Source organism: Scyliorhinus torazame, chromosome 9 (genome assembly GCF_047496885.1).
Source record: "Scyliorhinus torazame isolate Kashiwa2021f chromosome 9, sScyTor2.1, whole genome shotgun sequence".
In the NCBI taxonomy this organism is placed as follows: domain Eukaryota; kingdom Metazoa; phylum Chordata; class Chondrichthyes; order Carcharhiniformes; family Scyliorhinidae; genus Scyliorhinus; species Scyliorhinus torazame.
The window spans coordinates 25,027,027-25,044,128 of record NC_092715.1 but is presented as its reverse complement, the minus strand read 5'-3'; the positions used below and the strand labels follow the sequence as shown (position 1 = coordinate 25,044,128).

The following is a 17,102-nucleotide window of genomic DNA, read 5'->3' as shown; positions in this document are numbered from 1 at the left end:
CCTGGGACACAGTAGCAATTGTGCTACCGTGCTGCCCACAGTTTTGTGTTCTGCCACGGACACCAAAGACTCAGCCAGCTAATTGAGGGAGTAAGGTGGCCATAACAGACCAAAGAATGCCCCAGATTCAATCTTTGGCTGGTGTTGTGGTGACTGGTCTGAAGCAGCAGTCGAGAAGCTAACATTGGTCTCAGTGTCACCAGTTCAGGTGGGGGAGGTGGGGAAAGAGAATAATCAGCTTGGGGTCCATGGACTAATTACCCAAGGGCCCTTGGTGAAGATGCATGTGTGCGCGGACAGCATGTGAGGGGAGGACCAAGGTCAGTTCTGATGTTCCCCTCCTCAATGTTAAAATGATCTGATGGCCAAGGAATAATGGGCAGTTGGATTACACATCAGAGGGTCAGCACTGGCACTTTGTACAGCAAGGAATCAGCTCCTTCTGGCCTGGAGAGGCCACACTGGCACAAAAATTAATTTTACAGCAGTCGACAGGGTTTTTTTTTTTTCTTTGTGCCCCACCGCACAGCCCTGCAAATTGAGGTAACGTCTGCGGTGAGACCACAAAGAGTGGAATTTTTGTTCTGTACAACAATAATAAAAATGGACTTTGAAGATAATCTCAGGTAAAACACATCAGCTACAGAAACCTTCAAGACGTTCTTTAAAAAATGCAACTCAAGTATTTCCAAAAAGATCGATAAATAATAATTCTTCTTCAACACGCCCTCTGAGCTTCTGATTACAAGCAAAGATTGATTAGAGCCTGCATGCAAAGTCATTTCCACAAATTAACAGCAGTCTGCATGAACTTGCGAGTGTGGTTCCCACCGACATGGGGGAATCAAATAGGGAAAAAAAGAACTTCATTCATATAGCACCTTTCCCAACCTCAGCACATCCCAAAGAACTTTTCAGCCAATCAAGTATTTTTGAAGTGCAGTCAGTGTTGTGATGTAGCCAATCAGTGCACAACAACCGCCCCCCCAACAAGCAGCGCAACCCAGATAATCTGTTGGTGATGATATCAGCTGAGCAACAAATGATAGGCAGGACAACAGGGAGAGACAATGCTGGGGGGTCTTTTCGCCAACCGGAGGAGATTTAACGTCTTGTTTGGTACAGGAAATGGGCGACAAAACTGACTACAAGCTTAAGGAACTCAAACTCGTGGGTAGCTTGGAATTTCTTTTTAACCTGGCTAATAGGATGCAAAAAGAGATAAATCAAGTATTAACGGAATGGATAAATTGAACGTTGATAATACGTTCCAAGATTGCCACAAACTCTTGGACATGGAGGCTCAAACTTAGATAAGCAGAGGAATATGAACAGCTTAGGTGGAACTATTCTATACACAGGGCATGTGGAATGGATTGACCAAACAGGCAGTGGAGGCAGTGGCTGAGGTAAATATAAGGGAGAGTGAAAGAGTTACTTGAGGGAGCGAGCAATCATGGGGCACTCATTCCTAGGGCTGGCCAGACGGACTATGGAGTTCCGGTGTTGGAGACGGTTGGAGGAAGAACTGTCCACTGCACTACCAACCACAGCAAGTAAGATCTCTACAGGCTGAACTAGAAATTACAGCTGCAAATCCCAGTGGCCCGATACTTAGATGAGCATTGGCCACAAGAGGACCCAGGTTCGATTCCTGGCTTGGGTCACTGCCTGTGCAGAGTCTGCACGTTCTCCCTGTGTCTGCGTGGGTTTCCTCCGGGTGCTCCGGTTTCCTCCCACATTCCCGAAAGACGTGCTTGTTAGGTGAATTGGACATTCTGAATTCTCCCTGTGTACCTGAACAGGCACCAGATTGTGGCGACAAGGGGATTTTCACAGTAACTTCATTGCAGTGTTAATGTAGTGTTAACTTGTGACACTAATAAAGATTATTATTATTACAACATTGTTCCCATATACGATTTAAACAAAGGCACTAATCGCCAAGAGCCATTATTTGTGTGGCAGCACTCTCACCTCTTGGGACGGGGACTTCTGGGTCCAAATCCCACCCCCCATGACTTGAGCATGTAGTCCTGATAGACACTCCTGCCCAATACTGAGGGAGTGCAGTACTTGTCAGAGGAGCCACCTTTTGTCCACACTTTGAATCTGAGACGCGGTCTGGGCGGGCAAGCGGTCTGATGAGCCGGGGCGTCCCGCTGTCCTAGCCGGCACCTAACCCTCAGCCCAACATTTATCTCATGCTGTCCACGGGAGCTTTTCACCCACAATCGGCTGCCCCTTTTTGCCGACATTACAACGGTGACTACACTTCGAGGTAACCGGTGTTTCAAATGATCTGAGAACGTAAAGGTTGCTATATAAATGCATCAATTCATCAGTTCCCATTTACAAGGGTAGACAGGGGACTCATTGTAGGAGCTTAAATGTTTTTCAGCTAATATCTCCCTCAGCAATCTCCACTCCAGTTCCAGAAAAACTAGTGGAAACAATGATCCTACACCCCCCCGCCGCCGCGCCCCCCTACCTCCACATCTGCAAGGCAAAAAGCATTTAAATAAAGCAGCGTCACTATAAATGGGTTTAATACTTAGAGATTACAATTAACCAGTCTCTCAAATCCAATGGAATTTTGACCTGGCAAATGCAACAGTACCAATTCATCCCTATATCTATCTTTAGGCTGCATTAAAAAGCTTTGAGGGTGACATGTTAGTTCAAAAAATACATATAGAAGTTTGGCAGTGACCTCGTACATTAAAAATAAGCTTCACTCCCTGACTGCTGGTACGTACCATACTCAAAGGGGCAGTATATTAATTCCTATCCATCAAACCTTGGGAGTAAAGTCACTTAACAACTATACATTAAGATTACAGCAGTAAACCCGAAATCATTAGAAGTTGAATAAAATATATATATATATATATATATATATATATATGCATTTGAAATAAATAGATTATAATTACACAGATCAATAACAAACTGAGAAAAAGCAAAACCTTCCTGTGAAATCCACAGCCTCCAGGTTTGCCTCTCATCCATTCATTTTGGTTTATACTCGCAAAATGCTTCTTGTGCCAAGATGTCGCGGACGCTTTGCACTTTGCTTTAATATTTCATCAGCAGGACATAGTGGGGAAAAAAGGAATTGACCTTAAAACCCTGATAGGCAGTAATCGGTATTGGTGTCTGTGCAACAATGCAAAGTAACTTCGAACTTTAAAAAAATGTGAAACACCCACTCCCCCTCCAAAAAAAACAAAAAGCACGGTTAGCTTTCCAATCTTGTTGAAAAAAGATGTACGGCGACACAAGAATCCGGCTGAGCTGCATTATAAAAGTAAGGCACTCCAGTCCAAAACGATGCAAGGGCAGGCTTGAGAACTTAACTGGGAACATGACCGATGGTGGATTCCGCAGGACCCTTCAGCTGCAGAAATCGCCATTATGACATCTTGGCGGACTGGCGCTTGCCCAGCTCGGATGCCATTGCTCCGCCGCTTCACCCCAAGGTTGGATTGGCCAATTTTCAGAAGGTGTCAAACTGGTGGTGGCGAGCAGGTGCCAGGCTAACCACCACCTTCCTGAGTGGAACTGAGTGCGGACATTGAATCAGTCCAGAGAATGCATTGTCTTTTTCTGTTTAAGAAAATTGACTTGAAATTAAACTCGGGGTTAGTTACTGAGGATAACGGAGGGATTCCCAGAATGAGTCAGACACGATGAGTAAAGGCCCAGAAGAATGGCAGATCAAATTTCATTCAGACAAATAAAAGCACTGCAGAAGGAGAGGAAAGAGGGACAATGCCAAAGGAGACGGTGGAAACTGTAGTTGAGGGCATGATTCCCTCATGATATTAAACGGCAGAGTTGGTTATATGGTGCACTTCTGGTCCTATTTCTTATGTTTTATAAGCCAGGAGTGGGATTGACGAAATACAGCATGAATTTGAAAGAGATTCAAGGGCTCAACACTCAAATGTGTCCAACCAAGGCAACGCAGCAGTCAACAAATCCAATTGAATGTTGAACTACGCAGAAAAGATATTGGGACACGAGTCAGAGAAAGTCCTGATCAAACTGTGTAGCATTCTGGTATTGTGTCTGGTTCCGGTCACAGACAAGAGGCGGGGCGGGTATTCGGTGCTGGAAGCATCAGAGAGAAAAAAAAAGCCTCCCACATTGTAGAGAGCCAGAGATATGAGCAAATATTGGAGGATCTCAGGACTTTGTTATTTTGAATGGAGATGTCCGAAGGTTGATCTTATAGAGATTTACAGGAGAGTCAACGGTAAGGAAATGGTAAATGTGTCGCAATTGGAGTGTCTAACCATGGAAATCAGTATTTTAAAATATAAGGTAAATTTAGACATAATATTCAAAGTCTTTCACAACTGGAACAGGCAGACTGCCAGATGGATGAGTGAGAGGGTGAAATCCCTCAGGACAGATTTGAAAGAAAGGCTAGCGTTTATATAGCACATTTCAAACATCCTAGAGTGCTTTGCAACCTGTTTTGATGCAGGAAAGGTGAGGGCCAATTTGTGCATAGCAAGCTCCCACAAACACCCATGAGCAAATAATCTATTGTTACTGATATGGCTGAATGATAAATATGAGTAAGAATTGTACCTCCAACCATGTAGAACTCCCTCAGTACTGCACTGGAGTGTCAGCCTTGCTTTTTGCACTCGAGTCCTGGAGTGTGACTTGAGAGACAAGGGTGCTATCTACTTAGCCACAACTGGCAACAATTAAATTCTGCAAATAGGTTAACCATAACATTTCTCTGGATAGTTCAACAAAAATGCGCTGAATGGCCTTCCTTATCCTCAATTACTTTGCGATCTTACAATCACAATTAGCATTTATATAGCGTCCTGAATGTAGAAGAAAACATCCCAAGGTGCTTCACAGGAGCTTGGCCAAATATATATAAGGAGACGCATAAGATATTAGAATGGGTACAGAAAGGGCAGCACGGTAGCACAGTGGTTAGCACTGCTGCTTCATGGCACCGAGGACCCGGGTTCGATCCTGGTCCCGGGTCACTGTCCGTGTGGAGTTTGCACATTCTCCCCGTGTTTGCGTGGGTCTCACCTCTACAATGCAAATAGGTGGATTGGCCACGCTAAATTGCCCCTTAATTGGAAAAAAAAGAATTGGGTACTCTAATTTTTTTTTAAAAGAATGGGTAAACAAACAGCATCTTGAAAGAGGGGAGTGAGCAGGAGAGGTTTGGGGAAGGAATTCCAGAGCAGAGGGGTCTCGGCTGCTCAAGGCACAGCCATCAATGGCATGGTGAAGGCAATGGGGGATGCACGAGAGGCCAGAATTAGAGGAGCTCGGAGCTCTTGCAAGAATGTAGGGCTGAAGGAGGTAACAGAGATCGGGACGGGATAGGCAGCGGCCAGATTTGAAAATGGGTCCGAATTTTAAATTTGAGATCTTGTTGGATCAGGAGCCAGTGTCTTGACCAAAGGAGTGATGGGCGAGTTGGTGAGGGTTCAGACACGAGCAGCAGAGCTTTGGATGAGCTCCAGCTTTCTGAGGGTAGAAGCTGGGAGGGTGATCAGGCCAGCACAGGCACAGTCGAGTCTGGAGGTAACAAAAGACGGTTGTGGGCTTTTTTGACTAACAGCTGAGGCGGGGGGCAGAGGCAAAGGTCGGGGATTTGCAGGGTAGAAGGTGTGAAACAGGCACACAGCTCAGGAGCAAATAGGAACACCAAGGTTGGGAAGTCTATCTCAGTCAGAGGCAGTGGCCTGGGATGAGGGTGGAACTGGTAACTAGGGTAAGGAGCTTGTGGTGGGAACTGAAGACAAATGACTTTGATCTACCCAATATTTGCTCTGTCATCTTGTACTAAAATAAATGGGTTGTTCCAGCAGCCAGAGAAAGGAATGTCGAGCGAACTCATTCATTGCCCATCCGTTGACTTCGCCAGCAGTTATTTCAAGGTTTTGGAACTGTTCCCTCATGTAGCATGCAGCTAAGGTAACTTACAGCAGTGCTTGTGACCAGCTCATAAGTAATAGTTGGCACCTGCATCACTACAGATGGGACTATTGTGGCCATGCTACACCATTAACTGAACAAAAAAAGTATATATATATAAATATTAATATATATTAACTGGGCTAGAGCGGCAGGGTGGCGCAGTGGTTAACACTGCTGCCTCACGGCGCCGAGGACCCGGGTTCGATCCCGGCCCCGGGTCACTGTCCGTGTGGAGTTTGCACATTCTCCCCGTGTCTGCCTGGGTCTCACCCCCCACAACCAAAAAAAGATGTGCAGGGTAGGTGGATTGGCCACGCGACATTGCCCCTTCATTGGAAAAAAACAATTGCTACTCTTAAAAAAAAAAATTTTTTTATATATTAACTGGGCCGATCAATTGAAAACTCACAATCTGTACCAACAATTCTGAGAACAATGCACGAGTTAAATATAAATCAACCATTGCCCACTTGAGCTCGACAGAAATGTAATGCATGCACTCCTATTAGGGGGACACATATCTCCTTCCTCAGGCTTGTGTGGTCACGATTGCTGAAGTGCAAATGACATTTATACAACTCCACCCTTACACCTCCCACTCACAGCCAGGCCCGGCCCGACAACAGTGCACCCACAAGAGGCACAGAGCCAGTGTGTGCACTTGGGACTCGAACCTCAGACCAGTGTTTCCCATCCCAACTTGGAGGAGGCGAGGGATTAGGCAGGCACTGACTCGAGTCACATTCCATTGAGCTAAGTTTAAACTCGGGCTTCCAAAAGGAAGAGCGAGTGCCCGTCTTTAAACAATTCCATCGCAAATTGGGGCTTATGGATTACTGAAGCCTCACTGCTCCTTTATTTTTAAAAAAAAATTGTGGTTCCTTTTCTTGCCCCAGTTGGCGAAGGGTTTTATCTGATGTGCAGCCCAAACCGCACCAGTCCACGAAGGTGCCTGGTTCGATTCCCCTCGCCTCCCATCTGTGTTGAGTTCGACGGGGCAGCGACAGGAGGGGCGCTATAATTGGGCTCAGTGCTTTCAAAATGGTGGGCAAGTGGAAAATCAATTCCCGATTGTGATCCAGCTGCCCCTGAAAGGCAGGAAAATATAGAATCAGGATCACCCATGACGCCACCTACTCCTTGTGAGCGAATAGCTTTCTGACACTCGGTGCCGAGGCCCACTTTTAAAGGATGGGTAAAGTGCCAAAGAGCAGCCAGCACCCAAGGCCCTGTACCCCAAACAAGGAGCCAACGCATTCAAGAGAGCGAAAGCAAAGGGACAATCTGACAGAGAGTGGACAAAAATGTATTCTTCTTTCGCAGTCAATTCGTTGCAGAAAATACTCAAGTCCGATTAGCCCTTCGAACCGGCTCACTGCCAAAAGGAGTGTCCTGGTGCATCAGAACCACAGCTCAAAGTGGACATTAGACGTCCCGTCCACAGCCCTCTAAGGCCCCGGACTGGGCCCGTTTATCCGCTCGAGCCCTGAATGAAAGAAAAGGTTGAATTCTCCATGGAAGCCCACAGCCTCGCTGGATCATTGTGGCGCTGCCCCTTTCCTCTTCTGTTCCAGCTCTTGTAGGCGCTCCTCCCGGTTTTGGGCGTGTTGAGTTCCCACCTTGTGTGCCGTTTCCGTGGCCGTGATGTCGATCTGTGCATACTTGGAAGAGCTCGCTCCTACAAGGAGACAGGGTGAGTGCGATCAGTCAGCAAAACAAAGTCAAACTTCTCAAACCCCAAACCATTAACCATCGCATGGCCTGCTCAAATACCAACTTTAACTCATTTTTGTTTTGAAGAAGTGCTATCAGACCTCCCAATGTCCCGAAAGACGTGCCGTTAGGTGAATTGGACATTCTGAATTCTCTCTCAGTGTACCCGAACAGGTGCCCGAGTGTGGAGACTATGGGATTTTCACAGTAACTTCACTGCAGTGTTGTAAGCCTGCCTGTGACACTAATAAAGATTATACAATGGCATGGCACGCGATAGTTTGAGTGATTATCCCATGCAGTGCACAAAGTATTATTCTGCTGCACTTGTGTTCCTTTCACATCTCACTGACCCAGTACCATAGAAAGAGGTACATCCCAACCTCAACTGGGATTCATTGTCGTTGAGTTTGCAAACTGGGCAAGGCTTGTAATATTATGAGCTTTGATAAAGAGTCATCCGCACTCAAAACATTAGCTCCCTTCTCTCTCCAGACGCTGTCAAACCTGCTGAGATTGTCCAGCATTTTTCGTTTTTATTTCAGATTCCAGCGTCCAAGGCAATTTGCTTTTATCTTATTGTAATATCATGAATTGCTTGTAAATGAGCTGAAGCCAACAAGATGAATGATCGTCTTTTTTTTTTTTATTTAATGATTCCAAGAGTGATGCGATGGATACAGTGAATGTAAGTGTTTTTTTTTTAAAGAAATGGAAAATTAACTCTACCCAATTCAACTTCACATGCCACCAGGCACTAACTGGTCACCTACTAAAACATCAAGACCCATGTGCAAAATGGATGACCTGAACTTCCTCCTCGAGGACCTCAGGCTGAGGGGGGGATGGAAAAGGAAGGTGTGTTGTTGGAGCAAGCCCAAATCAGCAAGGACGAATGTCCCACATTCAACAAGAAAAGAAGTGGGAAAGTTCCCTTTGGCGAGGAACATTTCATTCTTCCCAATCACCATTGCCAGCAGCAATGGGGGTAGGGATAATCAATAGACTAGGGAATACAATGTTCCCCTACAATCATGGAAATGTAATTGTATGGAGATTAATTAGTCAAAGCCAAACATTGTTATGTCATCTACGGACCCGAGAATTGTACTAGAACTTTTGTGGAGCTGGCTACCATAAGGAGTACTTGAGGCAGATAACATAGCAGAGCTGAAGGGGAAAACAGAGGAGCAAATTGAAGGGTAGATTGATAGGATAAGATGAAACGGAGTGGGAGGAAGGTCTTGTAGAGCATAAACACAGGCAGAGACCAGATGGGTTGAAGGCTGTTCTGAGCTGTAAATAATGGCCCTGAACCTCTGTGGAGTGGCAATGAGAGCTGGATTGTCACTCCGCTCCTAGTTTCTGACCTTAGCCGCTCCTTTCCCGTCTGACCTCCCGACTCAGGCCAGGCGAGAACTGTCCAGTGCAGCAGGTTCCCAAAGCATTGTGGCGAGGTCAGCAGGGTCAGAGGTGAGGAAGACATGCCCACTTTTTGACAACACCAGCTGCCGTAAGACAGGTAAGTTCAAAGGACCAGCCACTTGGGAGAAGCCAGGGAGAAGGTAGCTGTGTGGTAAGGGGGTAGGATTGGGGGTGGTTTGCTGGTCGGGGTGGTGGGGGGGTTGGGTGGGAGTCAGGTGGTCAAGGGGGGAAGGTTGTGTGTTCACGTTTACCCAGATGGGGCGAGGTCAGTACTACAGTTACCCAACAATTAGAAGTGATTTGAATTCTTCTAAGCTTTCCTGTGTAACCATTCTGGTTAAGACAGTCAGAACCAACTTCTCCAGGCACTCCTTACTCAGGGCCATTATTATTCCTTACCTGGCACTCCATGCTAATATATGTATTTGGTATCATAGTTTATCAACTCAAAACCACGAATACCCCAAATATTAATATAATAGCAACATAAATGGCAAAATGGCTGGAAGGTTGAAGGATTCCCCAGCGCATCTTTGGGGTACCCCCCCCCCCCCCCCCAGATGCGACGCCCTGGAGCTCGCAAGTTATGCCCCTGTTTTCTTGCGGAGTTAATTATAAGTAGGAACACTCATTTTGCTAACAGAATGGTGTGAAGCAGCAAGACTAGGTGGAGAATTGAATTGCGGTCGTGTTATGCTGAGTTACCTCGAATGGCAGGACTGGACTCCTGGAGGTCGAGTTCCATATAATGGAGCTGCTTCTTTGATGTCGGGCTGACTGGGATGTTGACGTACGTTGCCCCTTCTGCCGGCCGAGATCTGTCGCTCCCAGAAATAAGCTCCAGTGGATAAGCAAATGCTCCTCCTGATAAACACAGAAGAGCAGTTTGGAGATGTTTCTTTTACTTATTCGAGTTAATTAGGAATCAGTAATATGTGGAATGCTCATTTTCTTTACACATGGTAAAACCAGGGAACACAGAACCATAGCTTATGTATAAATAATGGTTTTCATTACAGTTTTCTGAAATATAGCTTTTAATAGGGACGGCACGGTGGCACAGTGGTTAGCACTGCTGCCTCACTGCGCCAGGGGCCTGGGTTCATTTCCGATCTTGGGTGACTGCGAATTTTGCACGCTCTCCCCATGTCTGCGAGGGTTCACTCCAGGTGCTCCGGTTTCCTCCCACTGTCCAAAGATGTGCAGGTTAGGTGGATTGGCCATGCTGAATTGCCCCTTAGTGTCCAAAGATGTGCAGATTAAGTGGGGTTACGGGGCTAGGGTGGGCGAGTGGGCCTAGGTAGTGGACCCTCTTTCAAATTCGATGGGCCAAATGGTCTCCTTCTGCACTGTAGGGATTCTATGTTCGAGAGAATTTCCTCAAGATTTACGATCTTTTACGAGTTGCGCGTTGTTCGTCAATACTAGTTCCACGTGTGTCCAACTCAAGTGTGCAACCTCCAGGAAAGCCTTGGTAGCCGGCTTTATGGTGACACAACCTGTAGGGATAGGAAATCCCTGGTGGTCTCTTTGCTGCTCCCAATGACACTGGTCTTTCATTAGTGCAATGGGCCAGTTTGGCACAATCTTTGAGTTCCATCAAAGCCCAAATCCACAATCATAGAATCATAGATAGAATCATAGAATTTGCAGTGCAGTAGAAGGCCATTCGGCCCATCGTGTCTACATCGGCCCTTGGAAAGAGCACCCCACTTAAGCCCACACCTCCACTCTATTCCCATAATGCAGTAACCCCACCTGACGTTTTTGGATACCAAGGACAATTTAGTGTGGCCAATCCACCTAACCTGCACATCCTTGGACTGTGGGAGGAAACCGGAGCACCCAGAGGAAACCCACGCAGACATGGGGAGAACGTGCAGACTCCGCACAGACAGTGACCCAAGCCGGGAATTGAACCTGGGACCCTGGAGCTGTGAAGCAACAGTGCTAAACACTGTGCTACCGTGCACAGTGCAGGAACACCAAATGGTCTGCGCCCATGTCTTTGAGGGGTACCATTGACGGTCGTACCTGAAGCCCTGAGCTCTGGAATTCCCTCCCTAAACCTCTCCGCCCAAACCCGAGGGGTAGAGTTTCTGCATTGAGCACAATCAGGAAATTGTGGGCTAATTGCCCTCAGAGCTGCAGAAACTGGTTAGGTTAGCCTTTAATTTTTGCTAAAAATTAATTGGCGTGATCATGAATGTAAAATTTTCCACGAGCTAGCACAATCGGGCAACACCACCGAATTCAACTGTTTCTTTCTTTCTCATTTCCAATAAAGGTTATTACTCGATAAGTTGTAACCTTAAAACAGCTTTGTTGTTACAGCTGAAAAATAAACTTAGCAGCGTCCAGTCCTCCAGCTGGGAGTAACCCGATTTCAAATCACTGAAAATAACATGAAAAAGTCAACACCAAACCGTTTAATAATATGTTTTGGGTAGACTTGTCAATTTTATTTTCAGTAAATTAAATATTTTCTGATATGGAAAGTTTAAAACCTGCCTTCTAGTGGGCCGGTACCTCGGAATTGAATAGCCTCCCGAACCAGCTCAGCTTGGTGAATTTGCACAATGTCAATTTTACTGAGCAACTCAAATCAAATCTGTCACACATGATTTGCCTTTAACAATCCCATGTTTGCTGGCATTTAGTTTATACTGCCTCCTGTCGTTTTACATGCAGAGCATTTGCCCCAACTTCTCAATGCCCGCCATTAATACTCCACTGGAGTCTCCTCCCATCCGCATACCGCCAATTTGCATACCGCCACAACCGGTCCACAGCAGATGCTATCTCCTTGGCCCTACACTCATCCCTGGAGCATCATGACAACAAGGACTCCTACGTCAGATTTCTATTCATTGACTACAGCTCCACCTTCAACAAGATAATCCCAGCCAAGCTCATATCCAAACTCCAAAAGTTAGGACTTGGCTCCTCCCTCTGCAACTGGATCCTCGACTTTCTGACCCATAGACCACACTCAGTAAGGATAAACAAAAACACCTCCTCCACAATAGTCCTCAATACCGGGGCCCCACAAGGCTGCGTACTTAGCCCCCTACTGTACTCCACGCACACGCACACGACTGTGTGGCATAATTTGGCTCCAACTCCATGTACGCGTTTGCTGATGACATGACGTAGTTGGCCGGATCTCAAACTATGATGAGTTAGAATACAGGAGGGAGGTAGAGAAACTAGAGGAGTGGTGCAGTGACAACAATCTCTCCCTCAATGTCAGCAAAACTAAAGAGCTGGTCATTGACTTCAGGAAGCAAATTATAGTACACACCCCTGTCTGCATCAACGGGGCCGAGATGGAGGTGGTTGACAGCTTCAAATTCCTGGAGGTACACATCACCAACAATCTGTCCTGGTCCACCCACGTCAACACTACAACCAAGAAAGCACAATAGCGCCTATACTTCCTCAAGAAACTAAGGAAATTTGGCATGTCCACATTGACTCTTACCAATTTTTACAGATGCATCATAGAAAGCATCCTATCTGGCTGCATCACAGCCTGGTATGGCAACTGCTCAGCCCAAGACTGTAAGAAACTGCGGAGAGTCGTGAACACAGCCCAGTCCATCACGCGAACCCACCTCCCATCCATTGACTCTGTCTACCACTCCCTTTGCCTTGGGAAAGCGGGCAGCATAATTAAAGACCCCTCCCACCCGGGTTATTCTTTCTTCCAAACATTTCCATCGGGCTGGAGATATAAATATCTAAGGACACGGACTAACAGATTCAAAACAGCTTCTCCCCGCTGTTACCAGATTCCTGAATGCCCCTCTTATGGACTAAACTGATCACTCCACGCATTGTCTCTACTGAGTAGCACTATACTCTGTATGCTTCACCCGATGCCTGTGTCTATATATTTACATTGTGTATCTATCGTATGTTCTATGTTTTTTCATGTATGGAATGATCTGTCTGGACTGTATGCAGAACAATACCTCGGTATACGTGACAATAAATCCGAATTCCCAAAACAAATCCAACTCCTAATCTAAATCTGCAGTAGTAACTCTATATTCTCTTCTTTCTCATACATTTGTCCAGCTTCGCCTTAAATGTATCTACACTATTTACTTCAACCACTCCCCGTGGGATCGAGTTCCAAATTCTTATCACTCTTTGAATCATAGAAACCCTATGGTGCAGAAAGAGGCCATTCGGCCCATTGAGTCTACACCGACCCTTTGAGAGAGCACCTTGCCTAGGCCCAATCCCCCACCTTATTACTGTAATTCCACCCAACCTCTGGACACGAAGAGGCAATTTAGCATGGCCAAACCAATTGCATCTTGCAAGATAAATGACTTCATCCATCTCGGTGTTAAATTTCATCGGACTTGCGTCTGCTATTTTATTGATTTGTCTATGTCCTCAGAAGCCACTTGTACCTCAAATTGACAATTCATTTTCGATTATAACATTTTCTCCCCGGGCGGCATGTGGCACAATGGACTGCGGCGCTGAGGACCCGGTCCTGGGTCACTGTCCGTGTGGAGTTTGCACATTCTCCCCATGTCTGCGCGGGTTTCACCCCCACAGCCCAAAGATGCACAGGTTAGGTGGATTTGCCACGCTAAATTGCCCCTTAATTGTGAAAAAGAAATAATTGGATACTCTAAATTTATATTAAAAATAATAACATTTTTCTCACCACCCAAGATTAGGCAGACTCACCTTTAGTCATCTGATTTATGGCAGTTCTCTTTTTTTCTGCAATTCCCCCAGTCCTCTGGCACCGCCCTAATATCCCCGGGGGATTAGAAGATTGTGGTCAGAGTCTCTGCCTTTCCCATCCTGCCTTCCCTCAGCAACCTGGGATGCATTCCCTCCGAACCAGGTAGCCTTTCTACAATGAGGACTGCCAACCTCCATTTTTATCCTATCTAATGACACCATCACCCCCAAACCCCTTTACTTTGGGCGGCATGGTAGTACAGTGGTTAGCACTGTCGCTTCACAGGGACTCGGTTTCGATTCCCGGCTTGGGTCACTGTCTGTGCAGAGTCTGCACGTTCTCCTCATGTCTGCGTGGGTTTCCTCCGGGCGCTCCAGTTTCCTCCCACAAGTCCCGAAAGACGTGCTTGTTAGGTGAATTGGACATTCTGAATTCTCCCTCCGTGTACCCGAACAGGCGCCGGAGTGTGGCGACTAGGGGCTTTTCACAGTAACTTCATTGCAGTGTTAATGTAAGCCTACTTGTGACAATAATAAAGATTATTATTATAAACGTGGGAGCATTCTCTGCATTGGTGAACACAGATGCAAAGCACTTATTTGGTACCTCAGCCACCACCGCCCCCCGCCCCCCCCCCCCCCCCGCCCCCCGTTCCCCAAACAGATTTCCTTACAGACATTTTGAAGTGTTTACCGGATAATTTCTTTGTGTCAAATCCGCCTGAACTTTCATCTTCTGGAAAGCCTTTCTCCTGAAAACACAAAGTTTTGAGAGTCATTCGAGTTATCCTGGCACAGAAGGAGGCCATTCAGCCCATTGTGCTTATGCCATCATAGAACCAAATTGAGCAGCAAGTTGAAAAACGATTGCTCAAAAATTGCAGCAGTTTATCAGTTCTGTTCGAGGGGTACCGATCTGACTGGTGAACGTCACTTGGCTTTGCTCAGACAGTATTTCGCATTGTTGAAGCAGCAACATCTCAACCTCGCACCACATCTTCAATGGAGGGATTAAATGTGTTGTCAGAAAGCTCTCAAACCCTCCCCACTACCCCTCTCCTGCAGTAGATTTTCCATTGCCTTGGTGGCCTTAAGTGCCCTTCAATCCTTGAACTACCTAAATAGTACGGGCACATTTTTACCACTTGGACTGCAGCGGTTCAAGAGATCTTCTCCAGGGCAACCAAGGATGGGTGATAACCTACTCAGACCCACAAGTGCTATTTCGTGTGCCAAGGTCAACGTTTACCATGTGGATATCTTCCTTCCCCCTAAAGAATTTTACATGTCAATGATATGGGGGGATGGTAGTAATGTTGCTGGGCTAGTAATCCAGAGGCCCAGGCTAACACTCTGGGGACATGGATTCAAATCCCACCATAAGAACTGGTGAAACTTTAAATTCCATTGATAAATCTGGAGTTGAAAGCTAATCTCTGTAATAGTGACCATCGCAACAATCACTGATTGCTACACAAACCCGTCTGCGTTCACTAATGTCCTTTAGGGAGGGAAAACTGCCGTGCTTACCTGGTCTGGCCTATATGTGACTCCAGACTCATAGCAGTCCCATAGAAGTTCCTAGCTGTCCTCTAAAATGGCCCAGCCAAGGGCAGCAAATGCCCTTAAAGAATATAAAGGATACCGCGGACACTCATCGCTGCTTTTGAATAAAGGGGAAAAAAAACAATGTTTTGATTCGAACAGGAAAGTTAATTGTATCACTGCTCATTTACCACCAGTCGCTTACCTTTTTGTGCTTAAGACCCACAATATCCAGATATGCCCCTTGTGCTCGGTGAACCTTTGAAGACCCAGGCGCACCTTATGAAAAGCAAAACGAAGTTTAGCAACCATTGTAATCTGCAAACGGTCTCGAGTGGGCAGGTGGGGGGTGCGGAGGTTGAAATTAGCTCAGAGGTTTTTCCCACTGCAACTCAAGACTTTGATCCATGTTTGGTGCAACCCCAGCACAAAATTCCAGCGACAGAAAGGAGAATCCCGGAGGAAATTCAAGACCCCTTACCCCACCCCAAAATTTGGATCTCTTATGTTGACAAGTGTTAAGCTCAGGGATAGATGTGTGACAGCTCTGGAGAACATCGATATATCAAAGGAGGAAGTGTTGCGTATCCTAAATCGCATTAAGGTAGACAAGTTCCCGGGGCCAGATGGAATCTATCCCAGGTTTCTGCGGGAGGTATGGGGAGAAATGCCTGGGGCCTTGACATATCTTCACACCTCTATGACCACAGGCGAGGTTCTAGAAGACTGAAGAATAGCCAATGTTATTCCCTTGTTTAAGAAAGGAAGCAAGGACAATCCAGCAAATTATAGGCCGATGAGCCTGACACCAGTGGTGAGAAAGCTTTTGGAAAAGATACTGAGGGACTGGATATATGCACATTTGGAGGAAAATGGACTATTTAGTGACAGGCAGCATGGTTTTGTACGAGGAAGGTCATGTCTCACCAACTTGATTGAGTTTTCTGAAGAGGTGACAAAGAAAATTGTTGAGGGAAGGGCTGTCGATGTAGTTTATATGGGCTTTGGTCAGGCACTTGATAAGGTCCCACGTGGCACTAAAATCACATGGGATTCGGGGTGGGCTGGCTAGATGGAAAGACGGAGGCTGAGGGGAGGCCTGATAGACGTTACAAAATTATGAGAGGCATAGACAAGGTGGATAGTCAGAGGCTTTTTCCAACGATGGAAGTAATAATAATCATTTATTATTGTCACAAGTAGGTTTACATTAACACTGCAATGAAGTTACTGTGAAAAGCCCCTAGTCGCCACCCCACGGGGCCTGTTCGGGTACACAGGGAGAATTCAGAATGTCCAATTCACCTAACAAGCACATCTTTCAGGACTTGTGGGAGGAAACCCACACAGACCCAGGGAGAAAGTGCAGACTCCACACAGACAGTGACCCAAGCGGGAATTGAACCTGGGACTCTGGCACTGTGAAGCAACAATGCTAGGACGTGTCAATTACAAGGGGGCACAGGTTCAATGGTGAGAGGGGGAAAGTTTAAGGGAGATGTGTGGGGTAGGTTTTTCATGCAGAGAGTGGTGGGTGCCTGGAACGCAGTGCCAGAACGTGTGGTGGACACAGGCACATTAGCAACATTTAAGGGGCATCTGGATGGGTTCACAAATAGGGAGAAAATAGAGGGATACGGACCGAGTAAGGGCAAAAGGTTAGGGCATCATGATCAGCACAGGCTTGTAGGGTTGCAGGGCCTGTTCCTGTGCTGTATTGTTCTTTGTTCTTATCT

General features: G+C 46.3%; 1 protein-coding gene across 3 annotated transcripts in view; it reads right to left on the bottom strand.

The window, feature by feature from the left end:
* Positions 1 to 277: 277 nt before the first annotated feature.
* Positions 278 to 17,102, bottom strand: part of dok7b (docking protein 7b) — a 149,850-nt gene continuing 133,025 nt past the window's right edge. For all 3 annotated transcript variants that reach the window (XM_072515720.1, XM_072515721.1, XM_072515722.1), the window contains 4 exons: positions 15,572 to 15,645; positions 14,516 to 14,573; positions 9,814 to 9,972; positions 278 to 7,648 (listed from right to left, as the gene is read on the bottom strand). In XM_072515720.1, coding sequence (XP_072371821.1) covers positions 7,509 to 7,648; positions 9,814 to 9,972; positions 14,516 to 14,573; positions 15,572 to 15,645 — 431 coding nt within the window. In that variant the 3' untranslated portion in view covers positions 278 to 7,508. The remainder of the gene's footprint in view (positions 7,649 to 9,813; positions 9,973 to 14,515; positions 14,574 to 15,571; positions 15,646 to 17,102) is intronic.